Raw genomic sequence first — 26,607 nt, 5'->3', positions numbered from 1 at the left:
GAGAATGTGTGTCATTGCGCTCAACTGGAAGGGGAAATTAAGGGAATAAAGAAGCAAAAGAGAGAGATTTCGGCTGTCTTTTGTATTAAATGACACATCCAGGGAAAATTGGCTACGACACTGTTCTTTGATCTATTGGAACTTAAGTACTTCAAATACATAGATAAATGATGAAGCATATCATCTACTGTATGCATCCAGGAAATTAGGAAATATTCAAAGCAGAAAGTTGTAGAATATTTTAAAAATCAATTTTCCCCAAGCAGTGGTATGTCATATGTGAAGTGATTAATTAGCTTTACAAAATAAAATATTTACATTAATAGCCATAAAGCCAGCTGCTAGTCTTGGGCCATTGAATCAATTGTTGAATGGCTAATTAAAATTTTGTAAATCCTATTGATTCATTGGGTCTATTCTAGTTGAAATTACTAGTAAGATCCAGGCCATAGGTCTCTTAGTTATACTCATGCCATTTATTTAATCATAAATTAGCAGTCTCTTGATCCATGACCATGGCTGTGAAATGAGCAGAGGCGTGCTTGGCTATTTTCTTGCTGACCTGAACCTGATTCATGTCTACATTGCCACTGAATTAACCAGTGTTTGCTGTTAAACAGTGTCTTACAACAAGCATTGAAAATTTCAGTTCTTGCAGCCTTCCCAAACCTGGTGCCCTTTAGGTGTGTTGTACTACTACCACCATCATTCCCAGCCAGCACTGGCCAGTAAGACTGCTTTCCTCTTTAACAGCTAATTCTCTGTTAGTGCAAAGCATAGTTAACATTAGTGCAGGTTAATGCCCAGGGAAATAATTCTGTATCGGATGTGAGAAGTAGAACATTTAAATGGAACTCCTTATCCATGGTTAAAGGAAACAGAAATATTACATTAGAGAGTACAGGGTAATGCAGTGCTTTACAAAAGGGTAATACCTCTTTGTGCATTTCCCATATTTATGTTAATTCTACTTTGAAAACATTGAGCTAAGTATTGACATGTGATACAATTTGCTTTCTTCAGAAAAGATATACCAGTTTAATAAATCCTTCTAATAAAACGTTTCGGAGAGTTGATTTATTTTTATTTTGACAGAGCACCTGAAATTTGACTTTCCTGTTAACATGGTTTTAGGCCAAATAAAATTTTATTTTTCAGTAAGGAATTGTTCTTATTTGGTCAGTGATTCAACCAAGTACAAAGCAGTGGCCATCTGTTCTGACATAAAGAAAATATTGTGCAGCCTTCTGCATATCTATGCATTATCTGAAAAAGGAAATGTCCTCTGCCTTCAAATTCATAGGGCTTATATAGACATAAAGGGTAGGTCAACCATGTTATGCCATTTATAGGTTTCTGTTTGGGGGTTTGTTTTTGGTTTGTTTCCTGAAGTGCAATATTTATTTATTTGGCTTTAACGAGACACATTTGTTTCTTGTGCACAGCACTGATGTTTTTAAATAGAAGAGGCACTAACTTAGGTTTAAATTTTGTAAAACTTTGCACAGGTGTTCTAGTATTGTACTGTATAGTATCACATACTTGAGAAGTGAAAATAAAAGTATTGCTTCAAAGTTCTCAGTGTTGCCTTTATGTAGCTTATTTCTTCTGCACACAAGCTCTTAAAAGAGATTCCACCACATAACAGAAGTATTTTATAAGTTTGTAGCTATCAAATTAGAGCACAAAGATTCATATTGTTTTTATGCTGAATCTGTTTCTTTTTACCAAAAACACTAACATTTGCAAGCATCATCTTTGCATAAATAAGAGTTCTGCACAAAACAGAAAAGTTGATTACAAATAAATGTTAATGCTTCTCTGTGGTGCTTTTAAGTACTGTACACTTGAATCTGTCTAATTTCTTTTGTCATGTGCTGTCAAATTGGAACCAATTTATAGTGACCTTTACAGGACTTTCACTGTAATTGAGATATTTAAAGGGGTTTTACCAGTTCCACCCCTCATGATTTTCCATGGCCAAGCAGGACCATGGATTCTCCTGGATTCTAGTCCATTGCCCTGTCAATTACACCACACTGTGCTGCACATACAGTATTTATTTATTTTGTCTTACTTATAGGCCACCTTTCTCACAACAAGTTCTCCTACAAATATTTTTCAGACACAAGGCTTCCCTTTAACAGTTCCTTCTTAACAGGACTGCAGGTTTCCCACCACAAACATGTATTTCTGGCCATTTAAAATCTTTAATTGAAGTTCCCTTGTTTTCACTTAAATGTAGTAAATTTAATTGCATGGGGTCAACTTTCTGGCTACACTTTGACAACATTATGATGTTACTTGGCTCAATTGTTGCATAGTGTGGCCATAACACCATTCTCCCTCCTTTTTTTCCTGCACCTTTGCCTGCATAGCTAGTGAACACTTTGGCCGTTGATACTGTAAGTACTTCAAAAAAACACAACCTGCAATTCAAAAGGGGGAACATCTGAAAACAGAAGAAATTGTTTCATAAAAGCACTGCCTATTTCAGCTCAGTTCTAATTATTTCAAAAGAAGTGTATTGTGTTGGTAAAAGAAAAAGTATGATAAAAATTTTAACAAATTAAAAATCCTGATAACTGAGTGCCCATTGATATCTTTATTTCATGCCACATGTATGACTTTTTTTTGGAAGCTATTTTACTAAAATCTTCCAGTCTTCTGTTTTAAAGTGTTCTATTTGTTTTGGGGCACACCTTGTCCCCTTCTGAGATGTGATGAACAGGCTTCACTTTCAGACGAATTTGTTTTTCTCTAAGGAAACTACAAGCACTCAAATCAGAGCATCTATTTTGGTATTTGCAGTCCTGGGACCACCACTGGATGTGGCTCCCTTTCAAGACCAGATAGAAAAATGCAGAAGGTATTTGCAACACAAAGAATGATGGAAATAGAATTAAAAACTTCTGCTGCAATTGTATTGAATGAACAACATTTGAAGAAAACTTCCAGGCACTGTTTTTTTTAACCTATACAGTGAGTGAAGCACAAAATTGGACTGTCCCTCAATGAACATGTAAACTGAACTAAACCGAGTAACAATATATATTTTAAGAATACTTAGTCTTATTTGGTAGGGAAATTTGGAGGCAGCCTCAGGTGACAACTGATTATTTTCCTCTGTTCAACCATGCAGCCATTTCATAAAATAGAACTGGTGCCAAACAATCTGTATTTTCCAGGTGTTTGTGGTTAGTAGTAGTCCAACAATGTTACACAAGACACACTTTTTGAGCTAGAAGCTGAACGAACTGAATTATGAACACATGGCAAGTGGCTGAGTTGGAGTAGTCACAAAATGAGCACTTCAGCAGCAGAAGGGAAAATCTTCCCACTGTTCATAAGAATAACACTAACACATTGTGTTATCTCTTTTCCTCATACACATGTTTTCTGAGTCAGCATTCAGTTGTGCTTTCCAGATTGCTCTTTATGGTTTTCTGTTGTTGTTGTTGGAGGGGGGTTATGTACTTCCAGACAGTGACCTTGGCCAGTGGATGGCTTTTGAGCTGAGCAGCAAGCTTGTTCCTGTCACATAGGCAGTGGCTGTTCAACAGCTCTCAAGAAAGGACCTCACTCTAAGCTGACAAAGTATAGCTTAGCATCACATCACACTATTGTCAGCACTGCAGGCTGGAAAGCAGTGTGGACTGAATCTCAGCCTTCCAAGTATTCTTGACAATGGCATCTCATTTCGGACTTACATTCTTTTTCTTCTTAGTTTGGATGGTGTGCCTCACTATACAGGACCCTTTTCTTACAAAAGGTATGTTTTCATATTTTGTTTGTATTACTTGTCTAAGATGACCACAAGTGTATGTGTGAATTTTTAAAAAAAATCAGAGCTAGAAGGGAAAATATAATTAAATCCAAGCTCAATGGGGTTGCACTATAACCCCCTGTCCATATTATAGTTTTATTTTTTTTAAGTGATGTACTAAACAGAACCTCTTGTAAAACAGATAGAATTCCACTAAAGAACAGTTTCTGGAAGAAGAACTGTGTTAATTTCTGTCAGCAAAACAGCAGCAAGGAATCTTGAGATACTTTTAAAGATTATGACTATGTTATGACTGTTCAAGTTACTTCATCAAATGCATGAAGAGGAATCCAAATATCTCTGCTTCCTAGATGTAATGGAAATGCTTGTGAATTATTGAAAACTAAAATAATTATGCCACAGGCATGTTTTCTTTAAAACCTAATTATGTTTTGCTTCCTTCTTTATGTTTCAATAGAAGTCAATAATATATATTTTTGCATGTTAGATTATTATAGTCAGAAACACAAGGCAAATTTTGTAAGGATTCTTGACTTCACTTTTCAGAATTAGCATTATACCTGAGCATCTAGATTTTATTCTGGGTTGTTGTTTGGTTTTTACAAGTATAACCATGAATCACTTCAACACAATCACTTTCTGATGTCCCAGGTATGTTTCACTGCCTTGTTTAATGTGATTGAGACTCTGCAGTTTTGAAAGCATAACACATAGACACGGAATGTGTGGATCTCTAGTTGAAGAGCTGGAAATTCCATCATCCTTGGCCATCAACTGTGCTGGCTGGGACCTAGGATAGTTAGAATCTGTCAGCATCCAAAAGGCCACAGTTTCCCCTTCTCTAGCCTATCTACAACATGTTTCTGCTGGTTATGAGACTGATGGCTTTAAAGGGGAATTTGGCAAATGCACAGGGGGTAGTTTTATTATAAGGTGATGTGGGCTACATGGAACCTCCTTCTCCAGAGTAATAGCCTACCAAACACCAGCTGGTAGGAAGCAAAAGTGGGAGAGTGCTGCTTGATGCTTTCCCATAAGTAGTTGCTTGGTCACTCTGCAAAAAAGTGTGCTAAACTAACTCCACCTTTGATGTGATCCTCAAAGTGTTTGTCTAATTTTTTTTAAAAAAATCATTGTCTGCCAACAATTACATCTATGCTAGATAAAAAAGATAATTCTTCATGCAAATTAAAAATAGTACATTCAGAAACTGCTGAGAGCCCATTTCACTCTCCCAAGATAATCACTGATAGTAAGGTAATGATGTTTCAACAGAAACAATTAAAAGCACTACTTCTGTTACAATGCAGAAAAAGAAATGTAATTCTATGTAATTTGGAGTTAAATTATGTTAAGGGCTTCATTCACACCACATCCCTGAAATTAGTGCACCATAAGGTGTGGCTACACAGTTGAAATTAATCGGGAGGTGGAAATATAATATTGCTGGCAGTCACTGACACTGTGAATGAATCATTCCTCATCTCTCAGTTTTCAACAAGGTAGTTCTGTTAGTTTGTTTCAAGGTGCATGCCAAAAATAAAAGATTTGTAGCACTTAAAAGACTAATAAATTAATTTCAGTATGAGTTTTCAAGGACCACCATTTTCGCAGGCAGAGGGAACATAATAGTTAGATCACAGATAAATTGGGATTCACAAAAGCTCACACTTAAACAAATCTGTACGTCTTTAAGAAGGGACATTGTGCCACTGCGGGTTAAACCGCAGAAGCCTCTGTGCTGCGAGGTCAGAAGACCAGCAGTCATAAGATCGAATCGACGCGATGGAGTGAGCTTCCATCGCTTGTCCCAGCTCCTGCCAACCTAGCAGTTCGAAAGCATGCAAATGCAAGTAGATAAATAGTACCACCATGGTGAGAAGGTAATGGGGTTCCGTGTCTACTCGCGCTGGCCATGTGATCATGGAAACTATCTACAGACAAACACTGGCTCTACAGCTTGGAGAGAGGGATGAGCATGGTGCCCTAAACTCGGACACGACTGGACTAAATGTCAAGGGGAACCTTTACCTTTACCTATGTCTTTAAGGTGCCACAACTCTTGTTTTTTCTTCTTCACATCTTGTAAATGTTTTGGCTCTGTAGAACTACCACAGCAACATGATCTTCAAAGTCTTTGTGCATGACCACTTACAGTTTTCTTACTGTACTCATGAATATGTATCTGCCAACTGAACACAATATTAATGCATGTTACAAAACTGACTCTATTTCTTGAAAACATAAACGACAGTAAATCTGTTAGTAATCTGACAAACCTATTGGGCACAAGATTTTCCACAGGAAGAGACCAGCACAGCTCCTGCTGTGCAATTTCTTACTGCATATTAATGTTCTTAACTTTGCCTTTTCCTTTTGTTCTACATTAACCTAAAAATGGTTACGGGTGTCATTTTTCCCATTTGTCACTTCATCCCATGAACACTGTCATTTTCCCAACCCGGAATGAAGTAAATGAGGTGGTGGTGAATAAGTCAAATTTGTATTGTTTCTCATCCTGCAACACTGAAAGGCTTCTAATTCCAGAGGACAATTATTTGTCCTTCAAAAACAATATGTTTACATTTTACTCAAATATTGATATTGAACATATATGGGGCATCTTCAGGAACCTGATATGCTGATATTATATGGACATACTTCACTCCTTCAATGAACTGGACAGTTGTTCCCCAAGGTCTAGAAGTGGAAATGGGAAGACTTGACCGGGCTTGCAAGGCAGGAAAAGAAAGTACTTAGTGTGAAAGGGCAAGAGGAAATGAGGACAAAGGGACTGAGGTGTTATGTATCATTTATATCTTGTCTATTAGATTAGGAGAAAAATAGCGTGCTCAGGGAGCTAGGCAATGATCTAAGCCTGAATGTAAGATAACCCACCTTGGGTTCTTTTTAAGGAGAAAGGCAGGATAAAAATATTTTAAATAAAATAAATAAATAAATAAACTTTTTTGTAGTCTTATTGGGTGGAGTGGAGCCTGCTGATTGACAAGCAATCAGTAGCACTCTTAAAGCTAACTGTACGGGATTTCTAACCACTTTGTGCTCCTGCTGTTCCCCATAGCAATGAGGAAGCAGGAGAAAGATGAGGAGATGGAGCTGCAAATGACAACGCAGGCACCACACACAGCATGCTTAGGTATCAACCTTGTGGTTCCCAGGAGGCTTTTTCTTCCCATTAGACAACTTCTCAGCCTTATATCCTCTTCTGCAAAAGTGAAATAAGGGTAACCCACAAACTTCCTCTAATCATGCATGCAGACCTTATAATGTCCTTCATAATCTTAAACTACTAGAAATTGATATACGGATCAGGGGCGAGAAAACTGTGGCCTTGCAGATGTTATTATATTCCCGTTCTCAGCATCTTCCATCCAAACAACATCTGGAGAACCCCAGGTCCCCCATCATTTAACCAGTATGGCATTGTTGACAGGTTTGCTGGACCAGGACTTGGGAGGTTTAGCTTTAAGCTATTCATGACGACACTCACTGGTTGACAATAGCCACTCCCTGACAGCCAGACCTAACTTGAAGGGTTGTTGTGAAGATAAAATAGAGAGGGAGAAAAGCCATGCATACTGCTATGAGCTCTCTGAAATGGAACCAAAAATAGTCAATCTGCCAACAGTTTTGTCACATTAAGTACTGAGAGTATTCATACATGATTCTGGAAAACAGTCTTTCTTCATATTCACTATTTGAAACCTCACAGGTGTCAACTTTAGATTATCTGTCTTCTTTCTAAGAGAGGGGCAGTAATATGTAATACGATCGATTTTTAAAATCAATTCTTCACCTTTCCACATCAGACAAACATGATCAAGACTAGCCAAAATAACTAAAAGCATTTCAATAAATTTAAAGTGTCATATGGTAAATAAAATCAATTTTATTACTATCAAGCCAATGGGAAAGAACAGCATCCAGCGCAATAAATATGGGCCAGTTTTTAGTGTAGTCTTGGTGCTGAATATTTCATCAGATTATCATTTCAAACACAAAATATAATATAGTAATTTTGATTTAATTAAGAATATGACTATACAGTGAAGGAAACACTAATTCATTCACGTTCATTTACTGTGAAGCCACAACAGGGAATGTAGGTTCCCCTGGGTCTGTTTACATTAACTACACAGGGAGGAAAGCCTTGTTTGTAAGCTTGTTTGCAACTCTATTGCAGCCTGCAGAATGCATCCTTACATGGGAACTACTTAATAACTGTAAACAAGGGTTTTCTCCTCTCGTTATCTTGCAGGATGTTTAAAAAGAAAAACATAAGAGAATTGCTGATGGAAAGTGGTTATGGGGTTGCAATGTAAAGCCCATTAGTTGACTTAGATCATCTCTCTCCTCACTGCCTTGGGGAAAATAAACCTATCTTTCTGCCTTCACCTGAAAGCAATTACAGATATGGTTTTCCTAATCTCCAACATTCTGTCCCCCCAACACACACACACACACACACACACACACACACACGCACGCACGCACGCACGCACGCACGCACGCACGCACGCACGCACGCACACAAACCAGACCCTGTCACCATTTACTGGAAGCTGTTAGACTTCTTTAATCTGATGAGAAAGAAGGACTAATGACTGGTAGAGGACAACAAGAATGGGAATAAGATAGAATCAAGGAAAATAAATTGGGTACCAGGAAGCCTGTATTTAACTTGTCTAAAGAAGAATCCTGCTTTAACTTCAGGGTTCTACCTTGTGCTGTTTTCTCCCATCTTCCACCAAGGACATTTCTGGGGATGCTGTCAACCATGTAACTCACTAACCACGGTTTCCTGATACTGTATTTGTTTGTCCAATTGTCCTTATTTCCTTATGGCAAAGCAAGTGGTGACAACAGCAGTGAAAAGTCTTGTCACAATTTAAAGATTAGCACAATTAGCTGCATTACGGAAAAGTCCTGAGCTGGCAATAGTAAGTCAGGCTTGCTGTTCCTATGAGTGTATGCTGGCATGGTGGCTTCTTCTGCAATGGGTCAAGCAATCACACAGCTTGAACTGACGCAAATTGATTTTCTTAAGAAGCCCCAGCAGTAGAGGGAAAGCCTACATACTGAGAGATGGAAAAATTCTGGGTTGATTTGTATTTCCTTTTGCATCATCTGGTCTTTGGGAAAAATGCAAATCAGCCAGCCCCAATCCCAGAGCATTTCCTACATTTTTTTCACCAGTGTGGACACACCCAAAGGCATCTGAGCCTGCGACCAGATTTCCTGCTTCAGAAAGAGGTATTGTTAACACAACAAGTTGAGCTGGTCAAAAGTGTTCCTGGTCACAGCCATCATCCAGAATAAGGAACAAAACTGGGATCAGGGGACTCCCATTCTGAACCTAAATTTTCAAGGGGAGGCACCAACATCCAAAGCAGAATACTTTGAAAACGATGGACCATAGTTTAGTTCAAGCTCACATGCAAAAGCTTTAATGTTTGATCCCTGGTGTTGTTTCTGTGCCCCATGTGCCATCAAGTGATAGGCAATTCATGAGACTTTGAAAAAGATATTCCAATTAGAACAGACAATCATGACCAGTATTGATGAACAGGTTCATAGTTAGCAGACCTTGCTGGCTTTGCTTGCCAGGGGTGGTTAGGGGAGTTGTAGTCAGAATGAAAGCATAACTACCTATCTCCTGTGTGGTTTCATACAGATGTGAAATACCTGGCAAGTGTGGGACAGATCTGTAGAGAACAGCAATCCTTCCTTTTGTGGTCTTCTTCCTAGGAAAAACCAAATCACCATAACACAAGGCTGCAGCCAGGAAATCCAAAGGATATTATAGCTGATGGCATTAAATGCTATTGATTAGAGATGGGGGTATTCGTATTCATATACAAATACAAATATCCCCCCCACAGGCGCAGATAACAAGGGTTATTTCACCGCTGCTGCTGGCTCCGTGGTGCCTTCCTATCTCTCCGTTGCTCCCAATGGATTAGCCACTCCTGGTACAAGGCGGGATGACGAGCCTCTCTGCCAGGTCGCAGAGTGGCTAACCCATTCGGTCCAACAGTGAGACAGGACTCCTCCATGGAGCCAGCAGTGGCAACAAAATCATGAGTGGACAGTCTGGCTCCAAGGGGCTGGACCCTCGTTATCTCCACCTGTGGGGAGATATTTGTATATGAATACAAATACCCCCATCTCTGCTATTGATAGTTGAACAGGGCCATCAAATATTTACTTCCCCTGTGATCACCATTATTCACTTCAGTCACTGATGTGAAAAATTATTCAGATACCAGTTCTGTGTGTGTAGTACAGTAGGATCCCCAAACATGTGAGACTGGTATCCACGGTTTCAGTTATCTGTGGCTTTCAACAGCCCTATAAACAACATACATGGGAGCAGGCCTTGTGGCCCTTGTCCCACCTCCTTGCATGTTGTATATAGTAGGGGTCCCCAACCCCCGGGCCATGTCCATGGCAGGACTAACTAATTCCCCACCCGCACGCACTCCCCCACTGCACCCCACACACACACACGGCCCACACACACGGGTGCCCTGCCCACCTGCAAGCACTCCCCGTCCCACCGCACACGTGCATGAGCACCCCCTGCCCCTCCATGAACACACACTCCATGAACACATCCCGCCCGTCCTGCATGCACACAAGTGGCCACTGCCAATCCTCGCATAGGCTCGAGTGTGCTCTGCCCACCCAAAATGCACCCCGCCAACCTGTGCATGCGCGCGAGCACACCCGTCCATCCACACATGCACAAGCATACCCCACCCACACATGGACCCCCCCCCAACCAGTCCACGATTCAGAAAAGGTTGGAGGGCACTGGTACCATATTTTTCTGTGTATAAGATGACCTGATGTATAAGACCACCCTGACTTTTCCAAGGCCAAATAAGAAAATTTTATTGCTGCTTTCCTCCTCCACTTCCTAAGCCCCGCAAAAGCAGGATCAAAGGGCTGCGGAAGTGGAGGGGGAAAGCAGCCATGAAAGGGCTGGAGGATCAAAGGGCTGCGATCCTGGAACGCTTTGATCCCTTTCCCACTTACTTCCATGTATAAGACGACCCTCAATTTTTAGTCTAAAGATTTTAGATAAAAATATTTTCTTACACACAGAAAAATACACGGTATATAGGACATGCTACTATTCACAGTTTCAGGCACTTGCAGTACATTGTGGAAATTGATCCTCATGGATATGGGACAATTACTACTATATATTTTTATTTCAGGAAGATTTTCAGGAAGATTCTGCCATGATATTATTTTAGGCAAGCTAACAAAATGTGATCTAAATGGATCTGTAGCTGGTTGCTGGACTGTACTTGCAGAGCACTCATGAATTACTTGTTGACCACAGAGTTCTATCCGAGAGCTCAGAGGTTCTCAACATTTCCATAAATAACTTAGGCTAGGGAATAGAGCATGGTACCCTGGGGTTGCTCCAGCCATTCTGCCATACTACCTTATGATTCCTGCACATTTGTGAGATTCGGAAGCACAGATTGTGGTCCTGGCTGAAAGCCCCAAGGAAAACCTCAGTTCCAAGCACAGCAGTCCAGCCCAACTTGGCTGTGCCTTCCAGACACTCACAAAGCTGTGTACTTTGTCTGTGTGTATACATACACACACATGTTAGCCAAAATTCCCAGTAGGTAGACAAGGGACAAAGTTCAACGTCAGCACCACAAATTCTCAACTCAGTGATCAGGCCTTTATGTGAAGAAAAGGTTGGGTGTTCCAAAAGAACGCAAAAAGGCAAAACAGTTCAAAAAAGGTTTATAAAAAATGCAAAATCCAGGGCAAGACATGCTTGAGGAACAGCAGGAATGCACACAGGAAAACAATAAATCTAACTTTTATATGTAATACTTACTAGTAGCGTAGAGGACAGCATAGTTTCAGAGCATTACAACTCTTTTGAAATAAACCAGCAGAATGGCAACTAAGCATAGCTTTCTCCTGGGAATAAGCAAAGTCCCTTGAAATATCCTAAAGTCCCAATTCCAGATGATTGCATGATAACAATAACCAGTTTTCATTCTCGCCAGCAATTTCATGAGAGTAAGAGCAGTTTCTAGTCTCCTTCCCTTTCAGAGCTGAGATCATTTCTTCAAGTTAGAATTGTAGATCCTAGCCTGGAGAAGCTGACTTAGGTGGTTTCTTCTCATGAGATAAAGGGCAGGTGTTCTTATCTCTGTTGCCAGGCAAAGTTCGACAATTACAGCTACTGTAGTCTCCATTTTCCCATGCACACTCAAAAGTATGGTTCTAAGATGGATCTCATCTCCTATTTCTGAGTTTCTTCATAGAGGGATGCCATTCAAATTTGCAGATGACACCAGATTGGGTGGAGTAGCTAATACTTCAGAAGACAGAAGCAGGATTCAAGTTGATATTGCTAGGAGAACTGGTTAAAAATTTACAAAATGAATTTCAAAAGTAGAAACATGGACTCTATATTTTAGATGGGAAGGATCCATTTTCAGAAATATAGTAGGGCAAATGGTACAGTTCTTCACACAGTGGAACAGATTGCCTCAAAAGGTGGAATAAAGTATCTTCATTGCAGCTTCTAAATTAGAACCAAGTAGTGGATTTTCTGCTTTGGGGAAAAGATCAGACTAGGTACTCTTTCAGGTCCCTTTCAACTCTATAATTTTTCACCTCATAGAGGATATAACTGACTTGAAACACATATGCTTTTCAATTGGAATTCATTTATTATTTATGGCTTTTCTCCAAGGATCTCAAGGGAACTGCATTGTTCCACTTACTTCACTACATCCTGGTAATAGTTCCGTGACGCAGGGGTGGGACAAGCAGGGCTTCACTCCAGGATGCCAAATTTTGAGGTTGCGCCTCTTCGTTGAGACTTCCAAGACAGGCGTGGCAGCCTGTTGATGTTCTAGCTGTAGATTTGTTTTCATAGCTGTAACAATGCTGCTGATCTTTTGCAGAGGTGGGGAAACTCTGGCAAGGTGTTCACTGCTATAATTACTTCTTGTGTTATTTTCACCATTGTGAATCACAATTTTGATGTGGAGGTGGGGGACACATTCACACTTGTCCTGGTTTCCGAAAATGCTGTTTACAGCTCTTGGCTAGACTGAGAGAGACTGAGTAGACCAAGGTTACCTAGTGAGTTTCTTTGGTTGTACTGCCATTTGAAGTCAGTTCTTATCATTACTTAGTTCTTGTCTTGTCATTACACCATACTTGGTCTTATAAGCTCCTTTTAAAACATCACCAATTACAGATTTTCTAGAGGCAGGTACAATCCCTGGCTATAACACCGAAGAGCCTTAGGCAGTCAGGGTAAGTAATTCTGGGTTGGCATTCAACTGAAGTAGCTCTTCTTATAATTTCTTCTACCTTGCAAAGTGCACGGTATTATCCATGTAATAACTTGGTTATTTCTACCTAATTTGCAGATATTAAAACCTCAAATTGCAGAATTGCTGGAATCACTCATATTGAACACAAGAATCAAGCTGGCTTTAATTTCCATGAAGCACAAGCTGCATGCAGACAGCTTGGGCTAATCCTAGCACACAAGTCTCAAGTTGAAAAAGCATGGAAGCATGGCTTTGAAACCTGCAGGTACAGAAAGTCTTTCAACAAATGTTTTGTTTTAAGTTAAATAACACACATTAGAGCTGTGTTTACGTACACAGAATTGGAATAGCAGGGGGAGGCCTCTCCATCCCTCCTCTCCATAGTAGCCCTTCAGGCTGATAAATACAATACACAGAAGACGAGTGACTCAAATAAAGAACGTCAGCCGTGGTGCTGAGTGAAGAGGAGTTTCCTGAAAGCATAGCTTCTGTGCTCAGAGGCAATTTTGGCAGCACAAAAACAAATAGCTCAGTAGTTTAGGCATCTGGCTGTGGAGCCAGAGGTTGGGAGTTCAGTTCCCCACTGTGCTTCCTTGATAGGGGCTGTGCTTGAGCATTTCATCTTCTGGATTTTTTTTTAAATTGTTTGTTAGAAAATACTATTTTATTTAATAAATTAGAAAAAACTGTTCTTATATCATGAAGATGGTCCCAAGTTGAACTGCTAGTCCAGCAAGGTGCCCCCGAAAATATCACAAAGCACGCTACTGCCTATAATTTTTAGATTGTATAAGAGACCCTTTTGGTAACATTCTCTAGCGTTATCTTGGATTTTTATCCCATAATAATTCAGTGTTGCAGAATGGATTGAAGCAAGAGACCTCCAAAAGTTGTTTCATAATCTTCAGGGCTAAACAAGAAGTTCGGTTTCTCACATCCAAATACAGTACTATCCTTTGCTCCACAGTAACCAAATTCTGTACATCAGAGGTTTTTTAATATATGCTAATTTTTAATAGCCACATAACATTATGCCATTTGATATGGGAGTATATACTTAACATGAAAATGTTGCTTTTCCTTGTAGTTTTGGCTGGGTAGCTGAAGGATTTGCTGTCATTTCACGGATCACTCCACATCAAAATTGTGGTCAAAATAAAACTGGAGTAGCCATCTGGAGACTTGCAGACCACAGGAAAATCCGTGCTTATTGTTATAATACTTCAGGTGAATGGAATTAGATATGCTTTTTATAAAAAATAAAATAAAATCCCTTCCTGAGATATATGTGGTAATAGTACTACTTATGGTTATTGCCCATCTTCTACAAAGTCATGGCTAGCCAGGAGCACAACAATTTATATTTGCCATTTTCTTGCAAGAAGGCTGTCCTGGGTTGATTTTGGTCAACTTGAAGTTTTCTATGGTAGTTAAATTGCTGTTGTGTTTCACATGGAATGTTTAATTATCCTGGGCGATTTTCAGGGCAAGAGTCCACACCAGCGATGTTGGAAAGTCTTTGGGACTTAGTCCCAAACCTGAATCTGAATTTTAGGTACTGGGTCTTGAGTCCCAAGCTCCAAATCCAAGTCCCTATTAAAAACAAGCTTTTCCCCCAGAAAAAAGGGAGGTGAGGGTGGGTTCTGACTCACAAGTCAAGTCTGAGTCATTGAAAAAAACACACAACTCAAGTCACTTAGGTCCGAATTAACAGTGAGTCCTGCAATTTGAGTCCCCGTCAAGTCTCCATGATCTGCATGTTGACATGGAAAATTAAACTTATACTCACGTCGAATAATTTTTTTAACCCAGTTGTCGGAAGCTAAATGGTCTTATTTCTATAATACTATGAAAACTGTTTTAATAACCAGCATTTCTACCACCAGTAGTCTTGACAGAAAATGAATCTGAACTCAAATCACTTCACATTTTGTCCCGCTGTCCCTGCCCACCTCTTTGGTTCACAGCATCTCTTAAAGGTTGTGGTGAAGAAAGCAATATCACTGTCATTCAGCATCCTCTTCAGTCAATGAAAATGCGTCACCAGAGTCCCCACCTGGGATTCATATTGAGAATGCCACAGAGGTCATTTCCCTCCTTTATTACTATGTATTCAGCTAGTCATTCCTACTAGAAGAGCTTTCAATCTGTATAAAACATGCCAACTTTTTCTTAAAAATAAGGGATTAGCTATTCCTGAAAAAATCATTTGCAGCCCAGTTCTCCTTCTGCATTTATTTCAGTATGCCAGCATACCAGATGCCATGTTTTAAAATCGCTACAAATTCCATGGCTATTTCCCTTTCGGCATAATGGGCACCCTTCTTAATCAGTATTTCTTGGCCTTATGGTCAAACTAGATATGACATTAACTATGTACAAGCTGTTAATATGCAAGTTTTTGTTTTAAATGGCAGTCTATTTTCAGTGTGAGAAATTGGGGGATTTAATGCTTTCCATTCTTGCTCTGTCTCCAAAGAAAATTGTTCCTCTCTTCTTCCTATCTATCCCCAATTTCACCAGACAACACTATCACTCTAGTCCTGTCACCATGGTCAACTTGAGTTTTCTATTAGAGTAAATCATGATAGTATCTACTGTATGAAAAGCATTCTAAACACAATTGATAATGAAAAACAAAACATGGTCTATTCCAATTAACTGCAGCGCCTGGAAAGATGTATGTTGCATTTATATGTATTTGTTATAAAGCACATGTCAAATATGTCAGTACATCTCATTGTACTTTTCAGACACATGGATCAATTCTTGCATTCCAGAAGCAAATACAGTTGCATTAACAGATATTTCTACTGAGATGAACTCTACCTCAACGCTCTTACCTCAGGACACTTCAGCAATACATCAAACCTCGGAATTACTGCAAACCAAAAGTCTTCTGCAGACCAAAAGTCTTCAGAAACTGTATCGTGTTATATGTGTCACAGAAATGTTAACACCAAAGCCAACTACTGAAGAAGAACTCATATTTTCACCCAACAAACAAACCGCCTTTAAAAATGAGGGCATCCAGTTTGGAGGTAAAGGCTACATGCTGTTATTTGCTGCTTTGTTTCAATTTACAGTATAGTTGTTTGACACTGTTCTGGTGCAAGTCTGATCTTTGGCCATTAGTATGTTACAAAGATGGAAGTGAGAAGGTGGCTGGGGCACAGAGGAGGTTCTAAAAATGCCAGATGTTTGTAAGAGGGCTAAGGAAATGTGTTCTTTTCCAGTGAGAAGATGAATCAAAACTGTACAGAACGTACAATAAAACTAAATCAGGAATGCAAGAATATTCTTTATTTTTTTACATATTTAAAGGAAATGTTTTACAGTTTTAAAAAGGCACCCAATGGCTAGTATACCATGGTAGTTAAAAGAGTTGTGTATAAAGGAACAGGAATGGATGAGAATTTTGTTTCTTTGGCCCAAAATTCTATATTTGTTTGTTCTCACTTCCTGAATCCTGACTTACATTACAGCATAGGTTTCCAAATGGGGATGGACATGCCCTGTGGATTGTTGTTCATTTTTAATTTTAAATTAGAAATTGACATTTGTTTTAAAAGGAAATTCAGTGATAGTAAAAAGAGGTGTGCAATTGTGTGGGTCTCCCAGTAATTAAAAAGAAGACATGCTGCTCAAAACCTTTGAATCCACTGACTTACAGGGATTGTGTTAAGAATTAATAATAATATTACTAATGACATGCTGCCACATTGATTCCAACATGGTGACCCTTTCCAGAGTTTCCTAGGTACAGAATACTCAAAAGTGATTTACCATTCCATTCTTCTAGGGGCATTCAGAGACTGTGCAGCTTGACCAGCTAGGTAATACATGCAAAGAACTTTCAGTACATTAATGCACTTAATGAATGTTAAATATTACTATTAACTGGGTTTGCTCACCGTCTCTATATTGATGATTAGCAAACTTCTTAAGACAGTTTCTAAACATATTCATATTAGTTCTGTTGAACTATACTAAAATAAGGAATTAAGTGTGACCTTTTCCTGAGCTTCCCAAATAGTTCTTTTCAATGGGATCTATTTGAATAAATTTATACATCTATTTACACATGTTCCGAAATTCATTTGTATTTTGGATCTTAATTATGGTTTCTGAATACAAAATGTTACTCAGCATAGTGTAGCATCACTTGTGTTTCAGGCTGCATTGGGTTTTCTTATAGGTAGCTCAAGGTGCCCCTTATTGTAATGGTGTTTCCAGCAACTCTTTTTGTAAATTATATAGGATTGTTAATTGAATTCAGCTGATCTCCATGTGGATGCAATTGGTAACCTGAGAGTAAGAACAAGCATGGTGACATAGTCCAAAACAGAGATTATTGCAAAGAGAAACATGCCCTTGGTATATTTTCCTAAAGGACAAAATTGAAACAGCAATAGTGTATCTTCCACCATTTCTGATCACAGTAAAGGATGTGTTTACCCAACTAAATGCAATTAAGGGCTTGGTTATACTGGCAATAAGAACAACTGTTGAATCTAGTCTTGCTTAAATAAGGTGAAACTGACCAGAGAAACTTAGAGTATTAGGAGCTTCTTTGCTTGCCAAGGAGGAGGAAGAGCTTTCCTCCTTTCTCTTTGCTGGCTGGTGAATTTCCATTGTCATGTCAGACTATCGCTATTCCACTGGGGGGAAAATATTAAAAATTAAACACAAGTTCACAGCAGAAGCAGCAAGTACCTATGGGAGGCAACCAGCACAAGGGTGAGTGGGCACAGGACAAAGCCTCAAATGCAACAATTCTAAACAGATTACAATATTGAAAGCATGTCTGCAAACTTGCTAGTTAATGAAACAATTTGAAAGCTCAAGTTGTTTTAAGCCCCTACTTTATATTGGAGTAATAATTTTCAAAGTGAACACACACAGCAATACATAAACCACATGAATGTAAATCGATTTAAAACACATCAGAGCTTAACCTTATACAAATTGGCAATGTAACCAAGCCCTAACAAAGTTTTCTGTTACAAAGCATGCTCAAATGGCAACCTATTTGTATCTACTGAGGAGCTGGTAATAAAAAAAGAAAACTAACTTTGAGAAATCCATTAACTGATAGGTTAAGAGAAAAATCCAAATTTGGTTTACAAAACTACCTAAAGTTATTTTTCAGGAGCAGTGTGTACTTGCAGCCATAATGGAACTATGTTGTGACTATCTCTTTTTGTAACAAAGGAAAAAATAACCACATCTTGGAGAAGAAATGGGAAGAAATAAGAGCCTACACACACAAGGAGGCTATGTGGTTCTTGTGCAAAATCCAAAAACTATGGCTATGACTATTTTTATTAAACTTCAAAAGACAAAACAATGGTGCTTAGTGTAACAAATTGCATTATTTATTTATTTATTTTATTTATTTATTGGACTAATATACCGCCCCATAGCGCTACAAGCACTCTCCGGGCAGTTTACATTTTTAATTATACAGGCTACACATTGCCTCCCCAGCAAGCTGGGTACTCATTTTACCGACCTCGGAAGGATGGAAGGCTGAGTCAACCTTGAGCCGGCTACCTGGGATTTGAACCCCAGGTCGTGAGCACAGTTTTAGCTGCAGTACAGCATTTTAACCACTGCACCACGAGGCATTAGAGTAGGCCCATTGGTTCAGTAGCGACTTGGTGAGTCAACTTTCCCATAACTTCCACTGGACCTATTCTATCTCCAACTTTAGCATTGTGGCAGACTCCATTTTTTAGCTGACTTTTTAAAAAAGAGACTGGCTTCAACATCTGGCTAAGATTATTTAAGAGTACTTTTCTGCATCCCTTCCCACCAACCCCCACTCTGCTAGCCTGATAAACAGTGCTCCAGAATACTGTACTTGAATGCTACATCTACCTGATTATCTTTCCGTTTATCACCCATTAGTGGTTTATAGTACTTATCTCCGATGCTGGTTTAACAGAAACCATATGTGTGTTAGTAATTGGGAGTTATTTTGCACATGTTTTAGGGCATTGGTTCCAAACCTTGGGTAACCCAGGTGTTCTTGTGCTGCAATTCCCAGAAGGCTACATCAAAAGCTGTACTGACCAAGGTTTCTGGGAGTTGCACTCCAACTCCCAAGATTGGGAACCACTCGTTAGGGGGTTACACAGTTCGAGTCAATAACAGTTAAAAAAATACTGTACAAGGCTTGCACAAATATCTCTGGAGTTCTGTTTATTTTCCCCACATATCACTAGATTTCCCCCTCCTTCTGATGAAAAGCCATGCATTAAGACAATTTTATTTTCCTGTCTTAAGCAAAAAAAGGGGGAGGTTTTTGTTCATTTTGGTGGTGATGGAGTCGTTAGCTAGGTTGCAGTTTTCAGATAAAATTGACATTCCATCTTCTAAAAAGGCGACACAGCAAGTCATTGTGGCTGCTGACAGCATGACAAATAGTTATGAGCTGAAGCAGGAGGCGTTCATTTGTTTTTTTCAGTTCAGGAATGCTGGTTTAGATAAGTGGCTTCAAAGTCTTCCACTCAGAATGTCTTGGTAATAACATTTGTCATTTTTCTACCTGAGTCTTTTAGAAGGAACCTAGGGGGTCTGTTTTGCTCTTGTTTCCCCCCCACCTTCAATCTCATAAATAAAATAAAAATAAAGACATACTAACAAATATTTTCTGATCTTCACTGGCTGCATTGAAGCAGCACAGCAAAATATGAGTCCTAGCTTATTAAATGAACATGTGCATGAGCAGCACACTCATGCATGAAGCCACTTCACTCTTTTTTAAACATGTGGGTAAAGAAACCATAAACCTGACAAATTTGGTGAGCTTTAACAGCAACTTTTCAACTACTTTTAGTGGAATTGTTTTCCTTCGTATTGAATTGATCCTTTTTGTATATAGTAAATTGGATAAATATATTTTTCAATAAATGCTTTTAAAATACTTAAAATGTAACAAAGAAACCCACAAACTACACAGTTGAAACTAAGCATATTTCCCGATGATGCTGAAACCCTGGACTATTAATTACTCAAAGTATACCTATGATTGCAAGCCAGCTATAAAGCAGGTGTTACATTTGGGCTAGTCTAGAGCAATTATTCATAGTCCTGGGTTCAGAGTTCTCATGAAGGTATCCTTAACCTTCTTAATATGCTTACCTGCTTGTATGAAGAGAGAAGTGAAATGGGAGTGAGGAGATGGCATAGCTATAAAGGCCATCTTGAAGAGAGGGCACTCACACCAGAGTTCAGGCTGCCAAATACAGCTGGGTCTCTGATATCAGGACAGCTGGTGTTTCCAATATTTGAGTCCCAAACTATAAACAATTTTATAGCCAAAGACAGCATCTTAAGCAGTCTTCCATGAATCATTAATGAATGTTGACCAGCCTATGGGAACCACCAGACAATGCAAATGATTACTCAAGGTTTGTGATCTATTTGTTTTTCTCTCTAGGTGTACCCATTGCTCTTCTTGTCCTTGCCCTTATCTTCTTTGTAGTTTCAGTACTTTTAGCTGTCTGCTATATCAGAAAGTAAGTATCACTGTTGCTTTTTGCTTCCACACAATTGTGATCACAATATTATATTTTCTTAAAATATTCATGTATATTTTAATATGACTTAACACAATACTTCACACTGTGTCTTGATGTGCATGCTCTAGACATGTTTGGCATTTGAGTGAACTTGATTCTGGGCCTTCTTCTCTCTGCATGTAGAATGCCTTGCGTGTGCTAACATCTTAATTCTTTATTGGTAAATATATTCCTTTATTTGTGCATTTATACCAGAAATATAATACAGATAAGGCATATTCTTAATAATTATACATGCACATGTATCACTTTATATAAAAAGTACTGAGAAGGCACAGGAACCCAAATGGGCCTTTATGACATACGTATTCCTTCCTTTTTCCCATTGGATATGCAAAGACAGCACACACCACACTAACAAAAAAAAAAATCTTATAGTGCGGCTTTTAATTTTGCATAAAACACCAACTCCATACCAAGGATGAAATGGATGGAAGTTATACACCACCATAGGCCTCTCACCTGTGCCTTGTGCTGTTCACCATGTCGGTAGCTGATCTGGATGAGGACACAGAAGGAAAGCTGCAAAATGTGCACACGGCACAAAGTTGGAAGTGATAGCCAGAGTTAATATATTTGTGCATCATGTTTTCCCAAATACATTATGTTCAAAACTAATTTACAGGGGGGAAAAAACTAAGAAAACAGGAATGAGATTTTCAAATACAAGGAGTCCTATTCCCATAATTTGGTGTATTATGGGACTGGGAACCCTCAAACTAGTAGGTGGTACAGCAGCCCTTTCACTTCCATGCTGTTCCTGCACTGCTTCTTCAAACTGTTAGAAAAGTCCGTGATGCACTGTGGGAGTCTTGAGGATTCCCTGTGAGTCGCATGAGGGAATGAGTTCTAACAGAGGGAGTTTGAAGTTTTCCAGTCCCATAATTTAGCCTGGAGTTTCCTGCTGAATTATGGGACTAGGAGTCCTTCAATTCCAAAAATCTTGTCTCTAAAATGCACATCATACATTACAATTTATATGACTATTAAGTTACTGTTCATTTGAAAAATAGATTAAATGAGCTCAAAACATTCCAAAATATCAATTAGCAATATTAATTTCTTGTAAAAGTATTATCTTCACATTCACTAAATAGCTCATTGTATTAAGAGATCCAAAAACAGAACACATCATTTCAACTAACCACAAAAAAAAGAAAAAGGGAGAAGAATTCAATAAAGTAATCACATGACACTTTAGATACCCTACTGTAAAGAAACAGAAAAAGACTTTCCTCTTAACAGGATCTAGGGTTGCCAGGCAATAGAATCCTATTCTCTGAGATTTCTGGGCCAAGACCTATGGCCAGGGGCAGGCCTTTGTGATATCATAGGTGTGCATCTTCGTGTTACTCAAAAGGTAGGACAGGCAAGGGTTTGGAGAAAAGCACGGAAAACAAACATACAAATAACCTTAATGATGAATCCATGGATTCTGGCTCCAGCTGGAAATTAATGAGGATAATATAGATTTAAAAGATACCTCACAAACAAAAAATGCACTTCCCACCCTCAAGTTTGTCTCCATGGAGATCCAAGGAAGCAAAACAATTCATCGAGATTTCAGTGAGAATCCTGAGATCCGGATACCCTACCAGGATACCACGCCCAAAGCCAAGAAAGTACACTGTTTACTTCATTTCTGACCATCTCCTTTGTCATTAATATTAGTAATATTTCTGTACTGCTTCTTGGTTGCACAAATCCTGAAACTGTGTGCAACAATATCAAAACAGAGAAGGAAAAGACCTCTCCCTGGGCAAATATCCTTTTAAAATATGTATAGTAATGATGACAACACAAATGGCACCTATTTCTCCTAGCAGAAGAAATAGGAACATTTCTGTTTGGGGAATAAAAGATGGATCCAAACAATGATTATTTATTCTTCTTGCCCTTCCATTTCCAAAGTACAAACTTTCTCCCTTTACACAAATGCACATACACTGGGTAAAGGTAAAGGTTCCCCTTGACATTTAGTCCAGTCGTGTCCGACTCTAGGGCGCAATGCTCATCCCCGTTTCCAAGCCATAGAGCCAGCGTTTCTCTGAAAACAGTTTTTGTGGTCATGTGGCCAGCGTGACTAGACATGGAACACCGTTAGCTTCCCACCATGGTGGTACCTATTTACTGTATCTATTCACATTTACATGCTTTCGAACTGCTAGGTTGGCAGGAGCTGGGACAAGCGTTGGGAGCGCACTCCGTCCCATCCCGTGGATTTGATCTTTTGATTGCTGGTCTTCTGACCTTGCAGCACAGAGGCTTCTACGATTTAACCCGCAGCGCCACCACATCCCTTGTGCACATACACTAGCTTCACTCTAATTGTGCAGTTCAACTGTGTATTCTGGTTTTAAAATCCCTGACATTCATCACTTATGTTCAATGATCATTACTACTAAATATGCATGCTCACATATTTGTTTTCCTTAAAGTTGCCTCAAGGAATACAATGCATAACTGTATAGAAAATAATAACAATGTAACAGGGATGTAAAATAGGTACCATTTGTACATATATACAATGTTTCTATTTGACTAATCAGTAACCAGTTAAAACAACAATTGCTCTCTGAAAAATAGCTTTAGAGCTGCACATTTGGTTCACACAATTTGCCTCTGGTAGGCTTCTCCAGAGAACAGAAGCCACCATTGAGACTATCATGCCAAGCCCCAACACCAGGATCTGCAGTTCAGGAGATTGCTTTGGTCGCTGCAGTACATAAAGCATTTGGGGCTGAGGGTTTGGGATACATAGTCTCCATGGTGAATCCCATCTCTGTTCTATGTCTTCTAGGGCTGTCACCTCTTGCTTTCATCTCTTCCTCTCTCTCTTCTCTTCACTCTGCCCTCCCATGTTTGTATGCAGGCATTCACTTGCCAAACCCATTCCCAGCCTGGGGGCAAGAATCCCTTTTCCCTATGTGGCTCCACAGTCCCAGCCTCTGCTTCTTTTGAACTAGTTCCTCCTATTGCTCCCTGGGCATACTCATTCCCTTCCTTTCCTTTTGCCATCTCCTTTTTTCCCCTTAAGGGACGTGGTGGCACTGTGGGATAAACCCCAGAAGCCTGTGCTGCAGGGTCAGAAGACCAGCAGTCGTAAGATCAAATCCACGCGACGGAGTGAGCTCCCATCGCTTTGTCCCAGCTCCTCACCAACCTAGCAGTTCGAAAGCATGCAAATGCGAGTAGATAAATAGGTACCACCTCAGTGGGAAGGTAAAACGATGTTCCCTAGTCATGCTGGCCATGTGACAACGGAGACTGTCTTCGGACAAGCGCTGGCTCTACAGCTTGAAAAACGGGATGAGCACCGCCCTCTAGAGTTGGACACAACTGGACTAAAAATGTCAAGTGGAACCTTTACCTTACCTTATTTCTCTTAGGTTTCCCACCTTTTTCTCATTCTGTCTTCTGATCTCCATTCCTGGGGGCTCCCCCCCCCCTTGTGCACAGGTTCTGTGGCCTGGGCATCAGAGGTTTTCCAGGGGAGGGGGTTTAGCACTCTGACAGGAGGTATCTATTGCCTTCCTGTCCAGCTCTCACAAATATTAACTTTCCTTTTTTTTTAAAGATACAAGCAAACTTTTCCATTTTCAAACAAGGAGGAGAAGAAAGAAGAAATTGAGACCAAGAAGATCAAAGAAACAAAGACAACTGGCAAAACTCCAGAACAAGAACCAATGAATGGGAAAAAAGCAGAAGAACCTCAGCCCAAGCCTGAAACACATGTAAAATGTTTGGAAGCAGAAGTTTAAAAAAAGACATCCAAATGGACAGGTCTTAGATGACCAAAGCCAAAAATTAGCTGATGGTGTATATACGGATTATGGTAAATACTACAAATTTATTGTTGTGTCTGATACACACAATTTGTGGTTTGCACATATTACGTACACCTTTGTTATTATGAAACATGACCAAAGCAGAGCATTTTTAATTACAGGAATGCCCGTACAGATTTTCAGGTATGTTCAGTGAGTGTAATGAATGCCAAATATTAATTTCAGTAATAATAAATAACAGAATTATTAAGCATTGGTCCCAACTGTGGCAATAACTGTGTTTGGAAACCTAGTTCTCCCAAACATTCAAACAAATCCAGTTCCTCAACAAAGAATTTCAATTAGAAACCTCCATAGAAATACTGTAACACTGTGGTTGTAGTGCTGGCTAGAAAAAAATGTTGCTACAGTTGTGGATATGGCAGCAGGTTGTCTCCTGCTGTTGTTTCATTCATTGTAGAAATTAAAAAGTAAAGAACTTCATGTAAAGGGAGAAGAGTCTGATCGATATGGACACAAACCAGGCACAGAATATATCATAAATACATGTTCTATCCAGAGAAAACTGGCCTCAATTAGGGGTGGACAAATGTGGCTCTTCAAGTAGACTTCAAGTTCTACAATCCTTCACCATGGGCTCTGCAGGATAGGGCGATGAGGGTTGCAACATCTGGAGGGCCACAGTTGCTTACCCCTCATTTAGGCCCACACTTCACTGTAGAACTCTGCACAGGTAGTCTTATGACTCCACCTTCTGTGTTTCTTTCACTCTTCTTGAAATGTTCCAGAAACAAAAATCACAGTACACAAATAGATTATGAAAACAAAGTTCAGGACTGTAAAATCTTCACCATCACTGTGATTTCACTAAACATGCAACCTGTATATTTACTATAACGTGCAACTATACACAGTTTTATTCAGACTTTTGTCCCATTGTATTTTGTGGGTTTTCTACTTTGTTGCTGTAGCCACTCTCATAACTGACCAGTTTATTTATTATGATTGCATGAAATTAGATTAAATAAGGGGCACTTAATTATTTCTATAACACTGCCAAGTACGTGTATGTAGTTCTTTGGAAACAACTGAACAAGATCTCAGTGATTGGGGAAAATCTTCACACAAACAGTGAAATCAAAACTATAGAAACTTGTTTGTTATCCTGTATAGAGAGGTTATAAAAACCTTTTAAAAACATCAAATAGGGTTCTCATATATTTTATATATATGAAATATGTCAGGACTTAACAGATTGTTCAATAGTGGCAACTTGCTACCCAGTAAATGCACTTAAGATTTCAGACTTTGAAACTTTTCTCCAAAATATTACTTTCTGCCTAGGCCATATTACAAAATTTCTTATGGATATTTTTGAAATATCTGAGTTTAATACAGATGCAGATGCCTTCTATGGATAATAATCCCCCAGTTCTTTCACTGCCATATTTTGTCATGTGAGATGAGGGTCTTATTCGCAGAGAGCAAATAAATGAGAACGTGCCAATTTCAATCGGAAATAAAGTATGCAGGGAGAGTACATCTTAAATAAAAGGGGGAAAATTGCCCTATTTCCACCATTGTTGCCACCAAAGCAGCAAATCTAGTCATAGAGTACACAGTGATGGTTTCCTGTACAAGATGCCCATCAAGTTTAAAGCATGCTTAACTAACAAATTCACAGATGAGTGCAATGTACAGGGTCCATCATCCACTCCCCATTCATGCTTGATAGGAAGTCTGTTACCTGTGTTTCAGAATCCTGCCAGCTAACAGTATGCAACTCTTCTATGGCTCCAACAACTCTTTACTATGGCCTGTATCAGTAGCCAAAAGTTGAACAAACAACACAGTTCTCAATATAACAAAGCAATGTTACTGCCTGTATGTCCGTATAAAAGACAAATAATCATTTGTTCCAATATAACAGGTGGGAATAATCTTCTGCAGGAAATACTTAAAACAGCTACGCAAAGAAGCAAGGATTCCCCAAGTCACCTACTTGTATTCTGTTGGCCACATGATGTAGGGCAAAGAAAGGGCAAAGGCAGTGGGCCATGTGGCCTTGGTGGTTCCCAGAAGGTTATTAG

General features: G+C 39.3%; 1 protein-coding gene across 1 annotated transcript; it reads left to right on the top strand.

Annotated features, from left to right (window-relative positions):
- The first annotated feature begins 3,428 nt into the window (after nt 1-3,428).
- On the top strand, nt 3,429-25,577 carry LYVE1 (lymphatic vessel endothelial hyaluronan receptor 1). The gene is made up of 6 exons (XM_020789937.3): nt 3,429-3,772; nt 13,237-13,405; nt 14,228-14,367; nt 15,894-16,181; nt 20,588-20,666; nt 24,307-25,577. The coding sequence occupies exons 1-6, from the start codon at nt 3,688-3,690 to the stop codon at nt 24,488-24,490; spliced, it is 945 nt and encodes a 314-aa protein (XP_020645596.3). The 5' UTR covers nt 3,429-3,687; the 3' UTR covers nt 24,491-25,577.
- Nucleotides 25,578-26,607: the final 1,030 nt, after the last annotated feature.

Source organism: Pogona vitticeps, chromosome 1 (genome assembly GCF_051106095.1).
Source record: "Pogona vitticeps strain Pit_001003342236 chromosome 1, PviZW2.1, whole genome shotgun sequence".
Classification (NCBI taxonomy): domain Eukaryota; kingdom Metazoa; phylum Chordata; class Lepidosauria; order Squamata; family Agamidae; genus Pogona; species Pogona vitticeps.
This window is presented reverse-complemented; position numbering and strand designations above follow the sequence as displayed.